General features: G+C 40.7%; 1 protein-coding gene across 2 annotated transcripts in view; it reads left to right on the forward strand.

Moving 5' to 3' along the window:
* HMGA2 (high mobility group AT-hook 2) overlaps window positions 1–18,869 on the forward strand; it is a 113,975-nt gene that overhangs the window by 24,756 nt on the left and 70,350 nt on the right. The window contains exon 4 of one of the 2 annotated variants that reach the window (XM_083815333.1): window positions 17,681–18,831. The exons of the other annotated variant lie outside the window; for it this stretch is intronic. Within the exon in view, the coding sequence (XP_083671459.1) occupies window positions 17,681–17,728 (48 nt within the window). The 3' untranslated portion in view covers window positions 17,729–18,831. Of the gene's footprint in view, window positions 1–17,680; window positions 18,832–18,869 lie in introns of those variants that run through there. 2 annotated transcript variants of the gene reach the window in all.

The following is an 18,869-nucleotide window of genomic DNA, read 5'->3' on the forward strand; positions in this document are numbered from 1 at the left end:
CTGCTTCTAGGAAATTGAAAGGAAACATCGTTTTTGCTTTTTCAGAACTTTGGGCGATGCTGAAAGCTCTTGTGTTTACAGCAGTTCTACTCCACATCTTAAGGCTCAAGGCGGTTGTCTTGTATACCTGGGTTGCCTGTGGAAAGATACAGTTCAGGAGGTCCCACCCTATCTCCCCTCCTTCCATTTTTCCCTCTCAAATTCCTTTTTCAGATCCTATTGCTCAGCCAGACACCCAGGGATCTTCTAACAAGTTTATTACAATTGTCTTTCTCTGTTGTGGAGGGAGTAGCCAGACCCCAGAGCCAAAAGCCATGTCAGCTTGAGGACAAGGGCAGAATTTCGGGAGGTTTGAAGGCAGTTTAAAATCACTTCATTCCCTTCATATCCTGTCTAAAGCTGTGTGCTTGATTTTGCGCTTCCAGAGAGTGCAGCAAAGAATGGGGCCCATAGCACATGATTTAGACTACTGCTGACATCAAGTTTGGCCCGCATATCACTAGCGCCAAGGCTGAGTTTCACAGAATCACAGAATCAAAGGGGTTGGAAGGGACCTCGAAAGATCATCAGGTCCAATCCCCCTGCCAAAGCAGGCTCCTTAGAGCAGGCTGCCCAGGTAGGCGTCCAGACGGGCCTTGAATATCTCCAGAGAGGGAGACCCCACAACCTCCCTGGGCAGCCTGTTCCAGTGCTCTGTCACCCTCACCGTGAAGAAGTTCTTTCGCATGCTGGTGCGGAACTTCCTGGGCTCTATCTTGTGGCCATTGCTCCTTGTCCTATCCCCACAAACCACTGAGAAGAGGTTGGCCAAATTCCTCTGTCTCCCGCACCTCAGGTATTTATACACATTGATAAGATCTCCTCTCAGTCTTCTCTTCTCCAGGCTGAACAGACCCAGGTCTCGCAGCCTTTCCTCATAGGGAAGATGCTTCAGGCCCTGTATCATCTTTGTGGCCCAGTGTTTGGGTGGCAACAGATCAGCACCGTGAATGACTTACAAATGAAAGAGAAATTTTTAAGGGGTATTTTCGTACTTGGCGTGAGTGAAAAGTCAAGAATATTATTTATGCAGATGGGAATGCCCGTGCCCAGTGAGGTGCAGTGTTGTCGTAGCTAATCTCAGGTATATTTGTATTTGAGCATGGATTTTCTCCTTCGCACAGAGGTTCCCCTTCTAGTTGGTCTGTCGATGAAGTCATAACCCCACAATTGACATCATAGTCTGTGGTCATGGAAACTATGGCGATCTCACTTCAGTTTTATAGCAGTCTCTGAACGATGGGAAAATGAGCTGTAAGAGAGGAGTTCGCTGTTTAAACTCAGATATCTTTGGTAACTATCAGAAAGTATATTAAGACATAGCTCTGTAGGACCAGATTGATTCTTGGTGTAGCACTGCTGAAGGCACTTGAATTACCCCAGGGAGGAACTTACCCCCTGTGTCTGGAATGACTTGATGGCAAACATGTGAAGAGGAAGTGAATTTATGCTCCAGTTTAATATATTGGAAAGTTTCCCCTCGTCTGAAAGTCTTTCTTTATCTCTGAATTTCCTGGCTTTTGTGGATTTATATTAGATCCTTAATGTTATTTCAATGTATTTTTTCTGGAGTTTGATGTCTTTTGGGTTGTTTTTATTGGGGATATAATATATATATATTTCATGAAAGTAAAAGCAGTCTTCCATTGAGGAGGTCACAAAACTTTCATGAACACTATGTACCTACTAAGAGCAAGGCGTCTTCTTATTTGAAATCTATGATTGTTGCTTGTGTACCTGAAGCATTCATTTTGATGAGAAGAAAGATGAAAACGTCTCCTGAAGAGCACTATAGCACCTATTTTCCGAAGTTAAATATTAGTCATTTTTAATCCTTTACAAAAAAATTACCTGTATAACTCATGCAGAAAGCTTGTATCATCTTAAAATTAACCACCTGTAATATAAATAGAATATCAATGCAATATGGTTGTTGAAATCTTTAAAAAGAATTGTTTTGGATTTTTTTTTTGGGGGGGAGACATGGAAAGATGGAATAAACCAGTTACATGCTGTACTGATATGCAAGTGACTCACCCTTGTTCTGCATCAGAATTCCCCATCATAAGCCTGCTTCGTAGCCCAAGTTGTGGAAAGATTATGTACAAAGTCACGCCATGGGGAGCAGAGTCATTTGAGGATGTGGGTTAATGGGGAGTGTCATTTCTGCACCAGCAGAATTCCTAATATAAACAGGACTCTGTTCTCTCTTGCTTGCATAGGTTTACCGAACCCATGACATTTCCCCAATTATGGAATGGTATAAGGGGACGAGGAGCAATAGCCAGGAGGCAAGGAAAATTCCCAGGGAGCACAGTGAAGGGGGGTGATCAATAGGATGCACACTGGAGAATCTCCCTCCTTGAACATTCTCAAACGTTAACTAGAGAAAACCCTGAGCAACCTGATTTAACTTTGAATTTAGAGTTAGTCCTGCTTTGAGCAGGAAGTGGGACTAGAAGATATCTAGGTGCCTTCCAACCCAGATTTTATGCTTTTATGCTATACCTGTCAAATTACAGAAGCCCGTTGTATCTTAAATCTTTTAATGACTGAGAATGTCACCAGAGTGAGTAATTTTATAATAGGGTCCAACTGATGCATAAATTCTTGATGCACAAAATCAGCCACAGAATATTTATTTTTTTCCTTTGTTGAGAAGGGAAGAGAGACACAAGGTTAACAAGAGTTTTAAGGTAAGGTCCTGTGTTCTAGAAATATCTTTTCAAAATGCAATAAATATATACATGATCAGTAATCTTTTTCTGAACACTGCTCCTGGACCAGTGATGATGAAGGAAATTCTTCTCTCCCTGGTCTATGACAACACTGTGTGAACATACGTTATACATCAGATCTGGGGAAAAGTTTTTGTCTCCTTCCTTTTTCTATTTCTGTGAGTAGTTACAGGAAAACAGCCTTTTTGTTTTTGAGTTCATCTGCTCAACCTGTTTATTCCCTACTTACAGTTTTACTAATCCTTTTTTTGTGACACCAGAATCATTTCCACAGCAACCAGTTGTGATGTTGCAAACAAAGGATTATGACTTCAGGTGCATCATGAACAGATGAACTCTTTAGAAACAGGTTTTCAGTTAAATGACTCTATTAATAAAGAATGAGAGTGGAAGGAAAAAAAAACCACACTCATGATATGCAATACCAACAGAGTTGATTCAAGCTGAACAGTTGTTAGGATTTCCTATAAGGTTATAGCATTATATGAAGGCAATAAAGTGCATGAATCAGTCAGAAATGGATTTTTCACATCTCTGTTAGAAATACTGAAGTTGCTATTTAAAGCTGCTCTGTATGTCAGAAGCAAGTTACGTCCTGACTTGCGTGTTGTTTCAAAGCAGCACAAAAACCCCACGGTATGACTATTATTGAAGAAGACGCTATTGATTCCTCAAGGGCTTTGCTGTGAGTGTGTTCCCCATGTAGCTGACTGCAGCAATGAGTTTTTTTGCCAAAGCTTCCTCAGACTGTCAGCAGAAAACGTTTCTGATGAACTTTCACGGCATCACATTGACTGTTGGAGTGACCCGGGGAAAGACTTCTGCCAAGAATAATCTTACCTTTGATGCCAGAAGCTCCCAAAACTTTTTGCTGATGTTTCCTACTTCCAGTTTCCCTTTAGTTTTATGGCTTTTCTTTCACATCCGCTGCTTAGTTGTCGTCAGGCTCATAAACCCCACTTGAAGGAGTCACGACACTCCTCAAGGCTCAGGAACATCTGCCTTACGTCCTTACCAAGCAGGCAGATTTTTAATTCCTCCCCAGTTCAGTGGAGTTGTAAGTGTGAACAAGACAACGGATAAAGGAACGGGTCCATAGTGGCTGTGGCCATCTGCATCCCTCTAGTCCTCATTCTTCCTAGAACACGCTGGGGAGGCTTACAAACCACAGAAGCTCTGGGACCAAGTTTCTTGCATTTCTTTCTGGCTGCTAACATTGATGGAAGTCTGTCCTTGCCCATGCTTTGGCCACAGTTCAAGGCTCTGTGCAGAGTCATTGGCCCTGGTTCACTTCAGGCCTGTAATCTGCCACCCTGTAACCACTTTCCTGCCCCATGGCAGCAGTTTTCCTCCACTGCTCTTTCCTGGATATCTTTACCTAAAAGCACCTTGAAAGGAGTAGCAAGTTTATGGAGACTTTATTAAAGGACTCCTAGTGGAGCTTTCATCTCTCCACATTCATTCTTCAGCTTCTTCCCATATAAGACCTCAATTCATAGCTGTGGACGTTTCAATTGATGAAGCTGATGAGTTATTGTAGGTCTTGCCTTTTTTAATTGCATTTATGTTCTTGAGACATCTTTGTCTTGCTCTCATTTCCCTCTTCTGATAAAGACAGGAGGGGTTTCTGTATGGGCCAGTAGCACTAATCCTAAATGATTTCTAAATTTCCTTTTCCCTTTAGTTTCCCACGAGCGCTATTTCTTAGTTTCTCAGAAATATTTCCCCTAGGATTTGTCTCATTTTTCTGTAGCATTTCAAAGTTTGGACAGAGACTCTTTGCTTCCTGGAGTTTTAATAATTACATCCTCTGTGCCCAGTCATGGCCTGTTAATTGAGTCATACACACCAGGCTTCATAAAGGAATTTTCTGTTTGCAGCTCCTGAGGCAGAAGAAAGAGTTCTCACAAGAGGTATTGGAGGAACAACAACAAATGCATAGGGCTTTTCCTGGGCAGCATGACTGGCTGGGAGGGGTGGGTTGGTGACTCTTTGTTTATCCATCCTGAGGAAGTGTCCTGTGTGAGCTTGCTCTTCGCTTTTATGAGCTGAGAGGAGAAGAGGTAGAGCAGTCCTGGGCAGGGCAGAGTGGTGTTCTGTGACACTGCTTTCATCAGATGTCTTCTGTAACTTTTTTAACCATCAAGACGGTGCCTTTGGCCTTTTGAAAACAAGGCATTTTTATCAATTCTGGCCACAGAACAGTATTTGCTTGAAATTTAAAGTTGTATAGGGGCAAATGTACTTGGCAGAAAGGCATTTTTAGGGTCATTACAGTGGTACTGATATCTTTACATCTTTGCAGGGATGTGGACTGTTTTCAGCCCATGAGTGATACTCAGCTACCCATGGTAGATGTATAAGTGAGGTCACTAACCAGCTTTCCCCATTGACTAGTGAGTCAAGACCAGAGGTGATCATCCATCTCCTGAGCTGCACGTGTGGCCCACGTACAAAGCCAGGCCAGTATTTCTTGTTTGATTCCTCTTCCCATTTTTGCCTATTGCGTTTCTCCTTTCTTTACCCCGTGCCAGGTCTTCCAGCCTGCAGCAGGTTGCTGTAGGCACCTCTTTCCAGTTCCCTCTTGCCCAAGTAAACCTAACCCATGGGAATGATGTTCTCAGAAGTATCTACCCTAGCAGACACTGCTTCCCCTGGGTCTTGTAGATAAAGGACCAAGCGTTCAGCTTTGTGAGGAGACTTGCAGATATTAATAGGTAGCGTCAGCTGAGGGTTTTGCATACCAGAAATGACAGAGGATGGAAAGAAAACACAATGCGTTTATCAGGTAGCTAGAAGATCTATGGCTGTCAGTGCATAAATGCAAAGATAATGTTCACATTCCTGGTACACGCACAGATACGAAGCATTCAGAGGTCCTGCTTGCACTTGCTGCAAAGTCGTTCACCTTTACACACCCAGAGACATTCTGGCTGTGGTGTGGGTGGTTATTTTAGTCTCGGTTTCACAGTAACTGTACCTGGAATGATTACGTGGGCAGCAATGTGAAGCATTTTAATGCAAACGAAAGTGATGAGTGGTGTCGGGTGGAAGTCTCCCTTCCCACACCTCCATGGCAGCTGTGGTGGCAGCTGCGGCTGCTCGGCTCGGAGCTCCGTGTAAGTACCTTCTGCTTCATTTTGGGCTCACGTTCATTTTGGTCGCACATTTTGTTTTTTATTTTTTCATCCTTTTCTTTGCATCTTCTCTTTCTTAAACGGGTACTCTATTCCATTAGCCAAAGCTACCTCCAGAGGCGAGTGGGAATGCATTTCAGTGTTCATTGGTCAGATATTCATCAGACGTTATGTATGCAAAACACCCATGGCTGATGAGTACGTGGTGGTATAAGTATGTGAGTTACAAAAATACTTACAGATCTTCAGCCATTCAGGACCTTCATTGGTTTGAGGGAGACTCCAGGAGTGCTGTGAGCGGCTGTGGTGAGCAGTCGCGTAGAGATTGGGCAGATCCAATTTGATGGCAAGGAGGTGGTGAAGGAGAAGTGAGAAGGAGGTAGTTTGTGTGTAAATTGGATGCCATATGAGAAAGAATAGATTGACCAGTATGTGGTTTGTAAGGTTCCTAGAAGTGCCTGTGTTTGAGCAATTCTTCTGTGTACGTAAATACACAGACACACATAGATATTTTTAAACTGAAGAAATTCCAAAGCAAAAATGTTTTATTAAACTGTAATTTACGAAATAAAATATTATTGCAGTTCAGACTTTTGAATCCTAATGTTTGTAAGCCTGAGAGACTCAAAATTAAGGAAAATTTTATTTGGGAAGATTTTATTTGGGAAAAACTTTTTTTATTTTATTTGGGAAAAAATGTATTTGGGAAAAACAAAACAAAACACCACCAATCCAAAACTGAAAAGCATGTAAATGCTTACTTAAGGTATGTATGTAAATGTATGCAAATGCTTAATTAAGGTCAGTCAAGTTTTGATGTCCCTGTCCACACAACTGGAATTTTAGTGGCAATCCTTCTCATAAAGTCACGGCTGTAGTGACCCCTGATAGAATGTATTTGGTAATGTCACCTTTTATTACAGCTCTGTCAAACATCAGTGAGGACAAAATTTTAACCTCTCTCTGCAGTGAAATCACTTGGCTTCTTTTCTCTTTTTGTTTATGATTTTTGCTTCATCCTTGAATATCTTTGCTATGAATCCTGAATGTACATCATGCTATCATTTGAAAAGAGCTGGCCAACCTTTCTGATTCTGTGTCAGCTGATGGGCTAAGTTTTGACTGGAGTCCCTGTGGCAGCTCCTGCTTATGCCTGGCTATATGGGAAGTGTGCTCAGATCTGGAGAGTGAATTGTCTGCTGGTCAAGTTCAGCCTTCTCAGGTTCTGAGCAGGGCGTCGCAGATTTGCACCCAGTCGTAGCAGTTACTCAATCTTGTATTTCTATGCAAATACGAGTCCATCTTGCTCCTAAATTCATACACAACCCTTACGTCCATAGTCACAAAAATGTTGTACCTATACATGGAAAATTGCAATAAAAATCCTTAAGTTATCTGTGGAATAAATGATATGGAGTACTATGTACAGAATATATCAAACGCATGGAATACACTGAGAGCAACGTTTAATGATTTGGCAAGCAATCTCAGTCTCCGTGCATGCAGCTAGGGTTGTATTTAATGTGGCGTGTCCTACATGTGGCATTCAGCTCACTGTGACTTTTCCATTAGGTTTTACTGACATGTGTGCTGCTTTTCTTGAAGTGCTTAGGAAAAGGAAGTTTTGCAGCAACTAATCTCTTTCAGAAAAATAATGATACTGCAGCACTTTATAAAATAAATATGAAAGGTAAATATTTGGTGGGGTTAGTGAGAAGAGTTAAGGTTAGGTAGATTACCATAACTGAACAATCCTGTCCTTTACTTGTTGGCATGCTTGTTGAAGCAGCTAATTGCTGCTTCAGTTTTTATTTAAAAATTGCAAATCGATATGCTGCTTTAAAAGGCATCAACTTACCTTACCGAGCAAATGAGCAATGATACACTTTCAAGAATACTTGTTAAAGAGTCATTTCCTAGTACCGCAAACCAAGGAAGTAATTTTAAATGAGTAACTAGTCGATTTAATAAGTCAGCTAATGTACTGTTTAAAGGAATGGAAATAATTTAATATCAAACTAAAATATTTGATAAAGAACCTATTGTACCTTCATCTGTTAGGTTTGAGTCAAGTGTTTAAAATATGTGGAAGTGTTTTCTGTGACTTTGGTAAGGGTTAATCAGATTTTTACAAATGCATTAAACAGACCGGTTGATCCTTTACAGTATGGTTTTAACAAAAGATTATACAGATAGATGGTAATGTTGACCTTTATTAACATAGCCTTCTGTGGTGGTACGTGGAGATCATTGAATAGTAATGAGGTGCTGATGTAAAATTTTTGGTTTGCCATTACTGCAAAAATGGTTCTTTAGTACTAGAAGGCAGCTAGCGGCACTAAGCAATAAAAACTGTATGTTCAGAAAAAGTCCAAAATTTCAATTCCAATATGTTTGTCTTTTAGGTTGGGCTGCAAAATATTTTTGTTTAAAGTGAAGTTAACAAGCTCTTTTACATGGAAAATGTTTTCCTTCACTCAGGCTTTAAAGTGTTTCTCTCCTCTGTTTGTAAATTGCATCTGTCGGTCAGATGGGAGAAGTATTGCTGAATTATCTTAGCCTGTTATGATTAAAATCACCTCCTTCATGTAGCAGCAGCATAACTTTATAGCTTAAAAAAAATCTTTTTTATGTATTAAAAATCAGTGTAGCAACACTAATAGATGCATTAGTAGTAATGAGTGATGAAATGAATGTAGAAAAAAAAGCAATGGATATGTAGCTGTACTACAGTACTTTCAGTGATTTTTTGGTACTTTCTTCCCTAGGTAGGGATTTTGCACACATACAATGAGCAAGGCTGAAAATTCAGTATCATAGAAAAGTCATTAATGATTGATAATAGCGTAACTTGATGTGGCTATAGAATTTGATTTTTTTCTTTTAGCAACCTTTCTAAAAAAGGTAGAAAACAACAGAAAAACATGTTCTTTTTAAAGTCCTGTATAATGCAATAACAAAAATAATGTTTAGTAAGTATGCTAGTATTTGGGTGTTTTTTTTTTTCCTTCTGTTGCTCTTGATACTGTATTTTTAAGGGTAGTGAGATTCGTGACTTTAAAGATTTTTGTAATTAACATCTTTTTTTTTTTATTATTTTCCAGTTGGGGGCTGTGAGAGTCAGTATTCCAAATGGCATCTGAAATGCTTATAGCTTTTTAAATATTAGCAGAGGTTCAGTATTTTCAGCACGTTTAGTGTAAAAATGAACGCAGACCCAATAAAAACTAAAAGATAAAGTGGATGTAATAGGAAAAACTGACCAAAGGAAAATTTGGATTGAATATCAGGAATATTTTCAGAGAGCAAAATCTATCAGGCCTCGGTGCAGGCTCCTGAGGGATGTACTGGAAACCCCATTGCTTTGAGTCGCTTAGGGGAGAGCTACCAAACTGGTGAAACTGGAGCTCAGCTCCACTGTGTCTGGTGGGATGGTGCTGGCTGAGCTGGGCTCACCAGTGGTCACCACAGATTTCACTGTTGGATTTCCCACTGTCTTTTGCTGCTCTGGTGGGGTTTTGCTAACCTAGGAGCATGTCAGGTTGCTGGGGCGATGTCCCAGGACAGGCAGTGTCGTGCTTTCTTGGTCTAGGAAGGTTTCCACAGCGTTATTTCTTGAAGTCTGCCGGAGTCGCTCCCTCTGTCAGAGCTGTTAGTTTCACAGATGTGAAGCCAGATGGCATCTCCAACCACTGATCCCCTTGGCTCTTTCTTGTGTTCCTGTCATCCCAGAGGGCCAATCCTGAAAGCCGCGTGACATGCTGCTTCACTGTCAGACATATGCTTTATGAAGGAAAATGGACATAGAAGAGCTTCTACATACAAGGTGTCTTAAGCTGATATGGCGTATGGAGATCTAAGCACAATAATGAATGTGCACACCTATCTCCCTGCCTCAGTTTCTTCTTAGGTTTACAGGGCAAGAGCAAAGTCAGGCAAGAAGCCTGCGATGTCCTGTCTGATGCTTTTGTGCTCTTACAGTCCATGGAGTTGCTTTCTTCTCGACAGTGAATTCCCGTCTTCCTCGGCTAGTTGAGCAGCTAGGCATGTTTGTCCCTGTGAAAGCACACTTCTCTTTCCTGCTAAAGCCTCCTCTTTGTGTGAGAGTCCTGTTCCTGGCTGCCTTACCTTCATATTTTTAAAAGGTTTTCCCAGCACATAGTTTCTTTGTTCTACTCTTTCTTTAGTTTCTTGTGAGAAATAGAAAAAAATCTGGTTGAGAAGAGGTGGAGTAAGACAGACCATCTGACAGTGATTGTGGACACGTCAGAACAGCCCACAGATGGGGGGACCGAGCATACACAGAGGGGAAAGGAGCAAACAAGAGTATGCTTTTTCTCTTTCAGACACAGAGAGGTTAAAAAGGCAATAAAGAAGGATTCATACTCTTTAGACAGTCTAAGGCCTGAGGCTAATGTATAAAAGTAATCAGTGTCATACCTGGGATGAGAGAGACATGAATGAATCTTTCCTGTACATCTTTGGTTAGAAGACCTAGTCCTGTCATGTAAAGGTGGGATGATACTACAGGATGGAGTGGCAGAGACGTATTGTCAGAAAAGTAGAAGAAAAAATGCAGGGGTAGTGCGGGAGAGGCATCCTAGAAAGGAAAAAAAAAAAAGGTGGATGAAAAGAAAAGGAAGGAGGAAGCAGACGCTAAAGACAAAATGGAAAGAAAGATAGGCCGTAATCAGTTATACAACATAAAAGAAGGGAAAAGTGGAGCAAAGCCAGAGGGCAAGAAGAAGCAAGAGATTACATTGCATTACAAAAAATGTATTAGAAAGTCAGTGGGCTTTCTTGCAGTCAGTGGACTAGATGATGTGAAGGGTCTCTTGCAGTTCAGAATTTGTAGTTCTGTGATACTAACGAAGCAGAGGGAGGGAGGGGAACTCAAAGAAGGGACAGAGTAAAAGGGACTTTGAGTGGAATAAAAAAGACAAAACTCCAGAGGAAGTTTCAGAGTGTCTAAAATGACAAATTTATACTTACATATTTAATTGGAGAGTCAGTGAAACTCTCTGCTGTTTAAGATGTTATTCATTTGGGAAGCCATTCTGAGCAGTCCTGAACGCAATGCTCAGAGTCTGATCAAGAGCTCGGTGCGGTCAGCACAAGTGTCCCGCTCTGCTCCGCTGGTCGTTGGCATGTTTCCAGAGTCTCCAAACCGCTCAGCCTGAAAGGCAAATGCAAAACGTTTGCCACTGCAATTTGGCAAGTGTTTCTGAAGCAAAGGAAATAGTAATGAGCATATTTTGCCCACTGACCTGCCCTCTGACTAAAACGGTGGTGTAGGAGGAGAACTCTTATATAACATGAGTGAGGCAGAATATTTCTGCTATTAGTGTCCATTGTTAGGGGGAAAAGGAAATAACACAGAACTGGTTCAAGTATCGTCACCCCGCAAACTCTAAACACTAGTATCACTCAAGGAATATTTAGATCACATTCCGGTCTTAGTTACTCAATGCTGCACCGTACTTCTGTCACTTCACAGTGCCAACGAGAAAGGCAGCTAACGCCGAAGAGTCCAGATCCTGTTTCTCAGTTTTGCTTTGTTTCTCTGCCCTTTTGGTAAAGATGGAGTGATTCCTTATAACGCGTTTAACCCTAATGGGTACCAGATAACTAGCAACTGTAAGCAAGTTTAGGTCTCTGTAACTAATCAGCAGCTCCTAAAACTCTGACATTCCTTGACCATATCTGGTGCTCTGTGAGTTTCCGACTTCATTTGATCAGTAAGTTACTCTTCATAGTCTTTCTGGAAAGAGAACTGTATCTGTATTTTCACATCCAGGCTCTCCACCCACTTGTGCCATATGTTCCATTCAAAGTTCCAGGACAGGAAGTATAGTAGAGATACCTTTCACTTTTACATCTAATGACAATTAAGTGCTTTACATTGAGTCAGTTTTTCAGTATCCCAGTTCCAGCATTCCACAGCTGGGACTTTCAGTTAAAGAAATGAGAATTAAAGAAGGCTTTGCCTCTGTACTTAAGAGTGTTGATTTTGTAATTTTCCTTCATTACTATCCAAGGCAAAAACAGGCAAAATGCCTCTTGTCTGTTGTGGATTTTTATTCCCATGGAAAGATTTTACAGACACAGTCTAAAGTTTTCTAAAAATCATGAGCCTCATTAGGTTAATGTGGGCCCACTTCTCAAGCTTGTCCAGGTCCCTTTGGATGGCATCCCTTCGTTCTATTGTATCAACCGCACCACTCAGCTTGGTGTCATCTGCAAACTTGCTGAGGGTGCACTCAATCCCACTGCCTGTGTCATTGATAAAGATATAAAACAGCACCGGTTCCAAGACAGACCCATAAGAGATACGACTCATCACCAGCCTTCTTGCCGTTGTTGGCAATGTGAGGCATTATGCTGTTTCCAGCCCAAATATCATGTAGAACGATGACTTAAATTCTTATATGCTTATCTTGCATGCTGTTTGCCTTTTATTCATTTAATCTATGGAAGATAAAGGCCTGAGGATGATCAGCCAGAGCCTACGATGCTGTTGGAATAGCCAGAAGTTGAAAGGAAGTATCTCAGAGTAGTATTTATACCAGTCTCATTCATACACTGTTTAGTTAGAACAAGGAAAGGCTTCACTTTTATTGCACATGTACACAAGTATGCATACAAGAGATGCTGTGCAGTAAAGTACACATGGGCAAACATTTGCCCAACTCTTTTTCAGGTTTGACAATCAGTTCATAATAATTAAGAAAAGATTTGAAAAGTCCAAGCATAATGTAGTACTTGTCACCACATAACATTTACAGTTTCACTAAATGTAGCCAATATCTAACAATTATGAACCTAGCCTTTGCCACTTTGGGCATGGCACCTCTAGCTGTATTTTACTGCTGCTGGGGATGCTTTTATCTACAATTAAAAACACATTTCTAGTCTGTTTTTGAAAAATGGCCCTCATTTTTGTGCCTGTAAATTTGCTTCAGGAAATAATTGTGGGTGCCATTTATAGTACTTAGAACACTAACTACCTGATCACATCTACAAATTAGGCAATTAGACATCTAAGAACTAGAAAAAGAACCTATGAAATAATCCTCACAGGTATTTCTAGAAGCAAAATTCCAACCAAAGAATTAATGAGGTCAGGACCTTTCAATAACAGCAAAAAGCCCAGCACCTCTAAATTAGTTTTCATACAAAATGGTTATTGCCAGAGGTTTTGTTAGGTGAATGATGATACAAATATTTGACTAATCTGGAAAAGCAATGACCTAAAGCAGCATTTAAAAGTATTGACAAAAGCAACACGTGTAGAATATAAATATCTTAATAAAACTAAAAGTATTAATTAAAGGTGCTGGATAAATGGCCTCTGAAAATAGTATCCTGCATGCAAATAAAAATTTGACCATAGCCAGAAGAATTGGAGGTTGGTCCACATTCTTCCACTAGTTTGCCTAAAGCTGTTAAAGGGTAGCTTTAAATATAGGCTCCAGAGTCTTTTCTCTGAAATCCTCAAAAATGTATACTTGAACTGAGGAATAATATTTATGAAGAGCTGAAGTTGATACCACAAACTCATGAGCTGTAAGCCAATCAACCAGCACTTAAAGCACAGCAATATGCAATCGCTAGTCATTGGGGCTGTGCTTGAATGCGTGATTCCAAAACCAAGAGTGTTTTAGTGGTCCCTGGGAAAAGGAACTTTGTATTATGTTGTATAAAAATACACAGTGTTTAACTACAAAATCCATACAGTAATAGCCATATTGGACAAAGATATCCTACTGAGTTATCCATGTTCTTCTGCTGTACTCTTGTGAGGGTGTTGGTTAAAAGAAGAGTCAACAGGGTGAAGTGAGTTTCACTCAATAGGAAGACTGCTTGCACACATCTTATTAAGTGTTCAAAGTACATATATGTTCAAAGTACTAGCTGCCAAAAAGACTTTACAAGGATTATGAAAGGGCTGCCATTTTTAAGGAGAGGAGTGGAGAGGACAATTTAAACATTCTTCAAAAAGTTGAAGTCATGTCCAAATGAAGGAGAAGATAACCAACAGCATGTTACATATTAAACACTGATGAAGCAGGCCTGAAAGGGTTCTGAGGAACAGCCTGTTAAAGGCATGGAACTGCTAATAAAAACACTTCCAAACATGCTGGAAATGGGAAGTCATTGAAGAGTTCTGTAGAAGTGATGAATCTCGACCAAGTAGAGGGAGAGCTTAGGTAAATAAGGCCACAGCAGTAGAGAGATACAAACTCTAGGTACATTAGAGGAATTTAAAAAGATTCCCACCCAGAAGCTTTCTTCAGAGTGAATGATTTTGAGGAACTGTCTAATATTGAAATACAGATGAAGGAGCTTTCGAACAGATCAATAAACTTGAAGTGAGAAATTGTCATGACCAAATACTGTTCTCTGAAGAAGTCAGATTGAGCTGATCAGAAATTCTCAAGCTTCCTACAGCAATGCTCTAGCAGTAGGACATAAAGTAGGTGTTCAGCACCGTAGAAGAAGGTGGCAGTCGTTCCACCTTCCACACCAAGAGAGCTCCAGAACTGCAGACCAGTAGGTCTGATCACCACACCAGGCAAATAGGTATAAGCTATGAGAAAAAATAAGATTTGTAGGAACTTGGGTAAGTATAATATTGATAGGAAGAGGTGCATAAAAATAAGAAAATAGTAAGCTTTTTTAAAAAGTTTTTTAGAGTTGTGTATCACAAACCTGTTGGAATTCTCTGAAGCAAGACTGGTGTGTGTGTGGCCAAGGAACCTATGTGATGTGTCTGGTTTTCCAAAATAGTTTTTTTCAGTGTTATTCACCAAATGCTCTTAAAGGGATTAAGTGGTCAGAGAATGACAGGGTTCTCTTCTGAGCTGCTTTGACAGTGGAGGGGAGATATCAGTATACTTCTGATAGGAATTATGCAGGGACCTACACTGCTCAAACTTTGTGATTTTGAAGATATAGTTGAGTAAAGTTATGATTTGGTGATGTCAAAAATTGTTTAGGAAGTTAATACTAAAAAGGATTATGATCAGTTGGAAAGGAACTCATGGTGCTGAATGGGCTTGGCAATGCAACAGCAGGTGACACGTCGTGTTGCTGTCTTCAAGGTAATGAGAAGGAACTCTGCCTTTGCAAAGGTGAGCTCCAAGATAGCTGTTTCCAAAGAGGAAAGAGAACTTGGAGTCATGATGGAGTTCATGCAAAATGTCAGCTCTGTTGTAGCAGTGGTTAAAAATAAGAAATAAAATATTGGTAATTGTTAGGAAACAAGTAGAAAACAAAATGCAAAGCATAATTCTGGTGTGTACAACTCAGTGGCACACTTGCATTTTGAATGCTACAAATAATAAGGGACCTGAAGAAGTGCAGATGAATATTAGATTGTCCAGAGGTGCAGAATTATTTCCACACAAGGGGAGAGTAAGTAGACCAGGTCTTCTCAAATGAAAATAAGAGAGAACTGAAGCAGAAATATGTCAGAGACACGTAAATCCAATTAGTTCTGTGACATGAATGGAAAATCATTATTTATAACTTCTCAAAATGTAAGAACTAGAAGACATCAACAGAAATGGGTAGAGTAAAAACAAAAGGAACTATTTTTTTCACACTGCACAGTTAATTCAATGAGCTAATTAGCACAGAAGATTTTCATGTAAGATGTATTTACAGTTTACAAAACAAATTCATAGAAAAAAGTAAGATGCAGAAGAAGAATTTATACAGACCTTATACAGAAGGTATTTTTAAACTCAGTAGAGGTAATGCCATCTCCCACTTCAAAAATGCAGGAAGTTTTTATTCCAAAATTCCATATTTGCCATATTTATTTTTCCACAGCATCCATTACTAGCCACTGTCTGAGTTGGTACTACTCTAGAAATAGATTTTTATTCCGACTCATTGCAAGTGCTCTTACTGTCTAATTTCTAGTTCAGTGTGCTTCTATATTATGGTAAATATTTCAGTAATAAGAAATTCAATTGAAATAACAGTTCATACATTCTAAAATGAGGAATAAGTATTTTGATGGATGTAAAGTATCTGGGACCTCTAGACTGGAAGTCTCTCCAACTTCAACATATTTTTAAATGATGCAAAAGTGTAGTTGTTTCAGTGTGCTTTCTGTTAGTTCTTTGCCTGCTTTAGATATGCTAGTATATGGTAGTATGCTGTAGGAGGACTTTTCTGGACACTGAATAGAAATACTAGCATTTTTTAAATGAACGTGGGTATAGGACAATTTGTACCACAACAGCACTTCTTCAGTTCCACAGTATAATATCTACATCTCTATGTCAGTCATTTAAAATATATATATACCCATCTATATGTATCTGTGAGTGAGAATAACCATTAGTATGTTGCAAATAGGTTCTGGAGATGAAAAGCTTTTCATATTAATACCCAAACATTTGCAAATGTTCTGGGTTATGCATACATATATATCTGGTGATACATAATGAAGTGCATTTGTTGGATGGGAAGAACATGCTGAGTTTCAGGTGGTATTATGGTAGAGGTTATATTTGAATTCACTGAAATTCATCCTAATATCACGAGGTGGGACATAATGAATGTAGACAGAGCAGGAAAACAATGCTCTTACTGCACTGCTCTTCTCCCTCAAAAAACAACCAAACAACCAAACAAAAATGGGGAATTCGAAGGACCCTTTCAAAGCAGTGAGGTAGATACACCTGTGGTAAAAGTCTGTTGAGTCAGTCAACTTCTTTCACAGCTGATTGTGCAGAAACACAATGCAGAGAACGTAAATCCTGTCAGATAAGGGCTTGTGACCTAAGCTGGAATAGTTACAAGGCAGGGATATCCCATTTTATAGCCAGTAAAAATCAGGGTCATTGTCTTTGTCAGAGAAGCAGAGAAAGTCTTTGGCTCAACCAGGAACAATATCAAGGTCTGCCTGTCCAGTTCTCTGTAGGACTGTTCCTCCTCATGCATCAGACACGGCACCAGAAAAACAAACCCTTTAAGAGGCCATGGGTTGAAATCGTGCACGTGTTAAAGTGCAGTAGATTTACATTTTATGAAGCTTCCGGCTGAAGATGGGAGACCAGTTACACATTAAAAATCTGTTTTAAGTTCAGGTTAACTCAAGCTTTAAAGCATTGCCAAATAATTCTGTGCCTGTTAGTGTAGGTCAGTGGTGGTTTAATTTCTTCTTTTTTTTTTTTTTAACTATATAGAGTACAAAAGGTGCTAAAGTGGTGCTAAAGTGGACATAAAATTTATCCAGGGCTCTGCAGAGAGACAATATCACAACAGCACTCCTCTATTCACCAAGAAACTCCAGTCTCACTTCAGGTGCAGTTACTGAAGCTGTCAGAAGAGAAGCCAGATCCCTTGAGCTCTTGTCTCCTTGGCTGAAGGGGCAGCTGAACAGTAGGAAGACCACATTTGCCATCTGACAGATCCTGGGTTTCCCAAAACAACTGGAATGTTGTCAGGAGCAGCTCAGGGCAAAGGCGGGTTGCTGCAAAGCTAATTTAGCTGTGCCTGCATAGGCAGTGCACAATTCCTTAATGGGAACTTAAGCAGCTTAGTTTAAAAAGCAAACAAACCGTAAACAAAAATAAATCCTCAAGAATACGTACTTTGCATGCCTAGCACAAGTCTTGGAAACACTGGTAACTCAGTGAAACAGCCAGAGGCTGTGTTTTTGTTTCTGGTTAATCTCTGTAAAGAGAGAAAAAGGTAGGACCTGCACAACCATCCCTGGTTTTACCTCATCTCCTCTGCATTCTGCAGAACGAGCCTCGGGGAAAGCCAGAGGTCCTGAGGAGAGACTGCAGCTGAGCCGGTGATGCTTCGCTGGGGAGGATGGAGACTTCACGTGCAGAGACCCCAGGCCGTCACTATTGACAGCACAGGTGTTTCCACAGTGCGATTTTTTTCTGTACAGTCACAGGAAAGGCTTGCAGTCAAAAAAACTGAGGGGGAAAGGGACAAAACCGATGAGTTGGTATGGTATTTCAGGCCGCTGCGACATTGTTCATCCCCTGTCTTTGGGGCAAAGTTATGTGACTGACATAGGGAAGCTGAGATAGCAGCAGCCTTCTTTCTCGAGCTGTGGACTGAAGGGTATGCAGGATTTTTAGGATGCCTGAGTTCATGCTAATATCAGGAAAGCATTGAGTTATAAAGCACTGAGTTGTAGAAGGGCAAAGTCAGATGACTTCACATTTTGCTTGACCTTCAGAGCAACAGAAATCATTACTTACCCAAACAGCTAGGCCAGTCATAAGCCGTTTTATGAGAATATAAAGGTTACATATGAATTAGCGCACTTGAGAGTATTTGCAAGCTTCTAACTCCAGATGTGCACCCCAGCCATGCTCCAAATCCATGTCCAGGCAAGACACAGGAGCCTCCTACTCTTCCCTCACCCAAAACACACACAACTCTCAGTTCAAAGGAAACACGAAGGCATGGGCCAGAAGGCATGCTCAAGCCCCATCCTTGACCTGGACAACTGGCCCACCACAGGATTCAGCCGCCACCCAGTCTAGACACAGCCAGGGCCAAAAGGGAGCCATGGCATGCTCAGGCTCCATCCCTGACCAGGACGATTGGCCCACCACAGCATTCAGCCGTCACCCAGTCTAGACATAGCCAGAGGAAACGTCAGGTCTCCTCCAGACACCACTGAGCATTCCTCAGCCATCCTGGAGGCTTTCCTCTGGTAGCCAGAAATGTAAGTGTTGAGGGTGTGGGGAATTAAGAAGAAGAGAGCAAGACTGGAGAAGACACATAGGAGAGTAACATTGGTAATTAAAGGTATCGAAGGAATTTCAAGTGAAAAATCAAGTAGAATGGGGCTCTTTGGCCAGGATGGAGGATGAGTGGGTAGGATGCGTTTGTTGGGGGGGGTCTCAAAATCAGTAGTGGCACACAGGAGGGGAAATGTTCACTGTCATGCTTTTCATAACAGAACCAG

The sequence above is a fragment of the Anser anser genome (assembly GCF_964211835.1).
Source record: "Anser anser genome assembly, chromosome: 1".
NCBI classification, from domain to species: Eukaryota; Metazoa; Chordata; class Aves; order Anseriformes; family Anatidae; genus Anser; species Anser anser.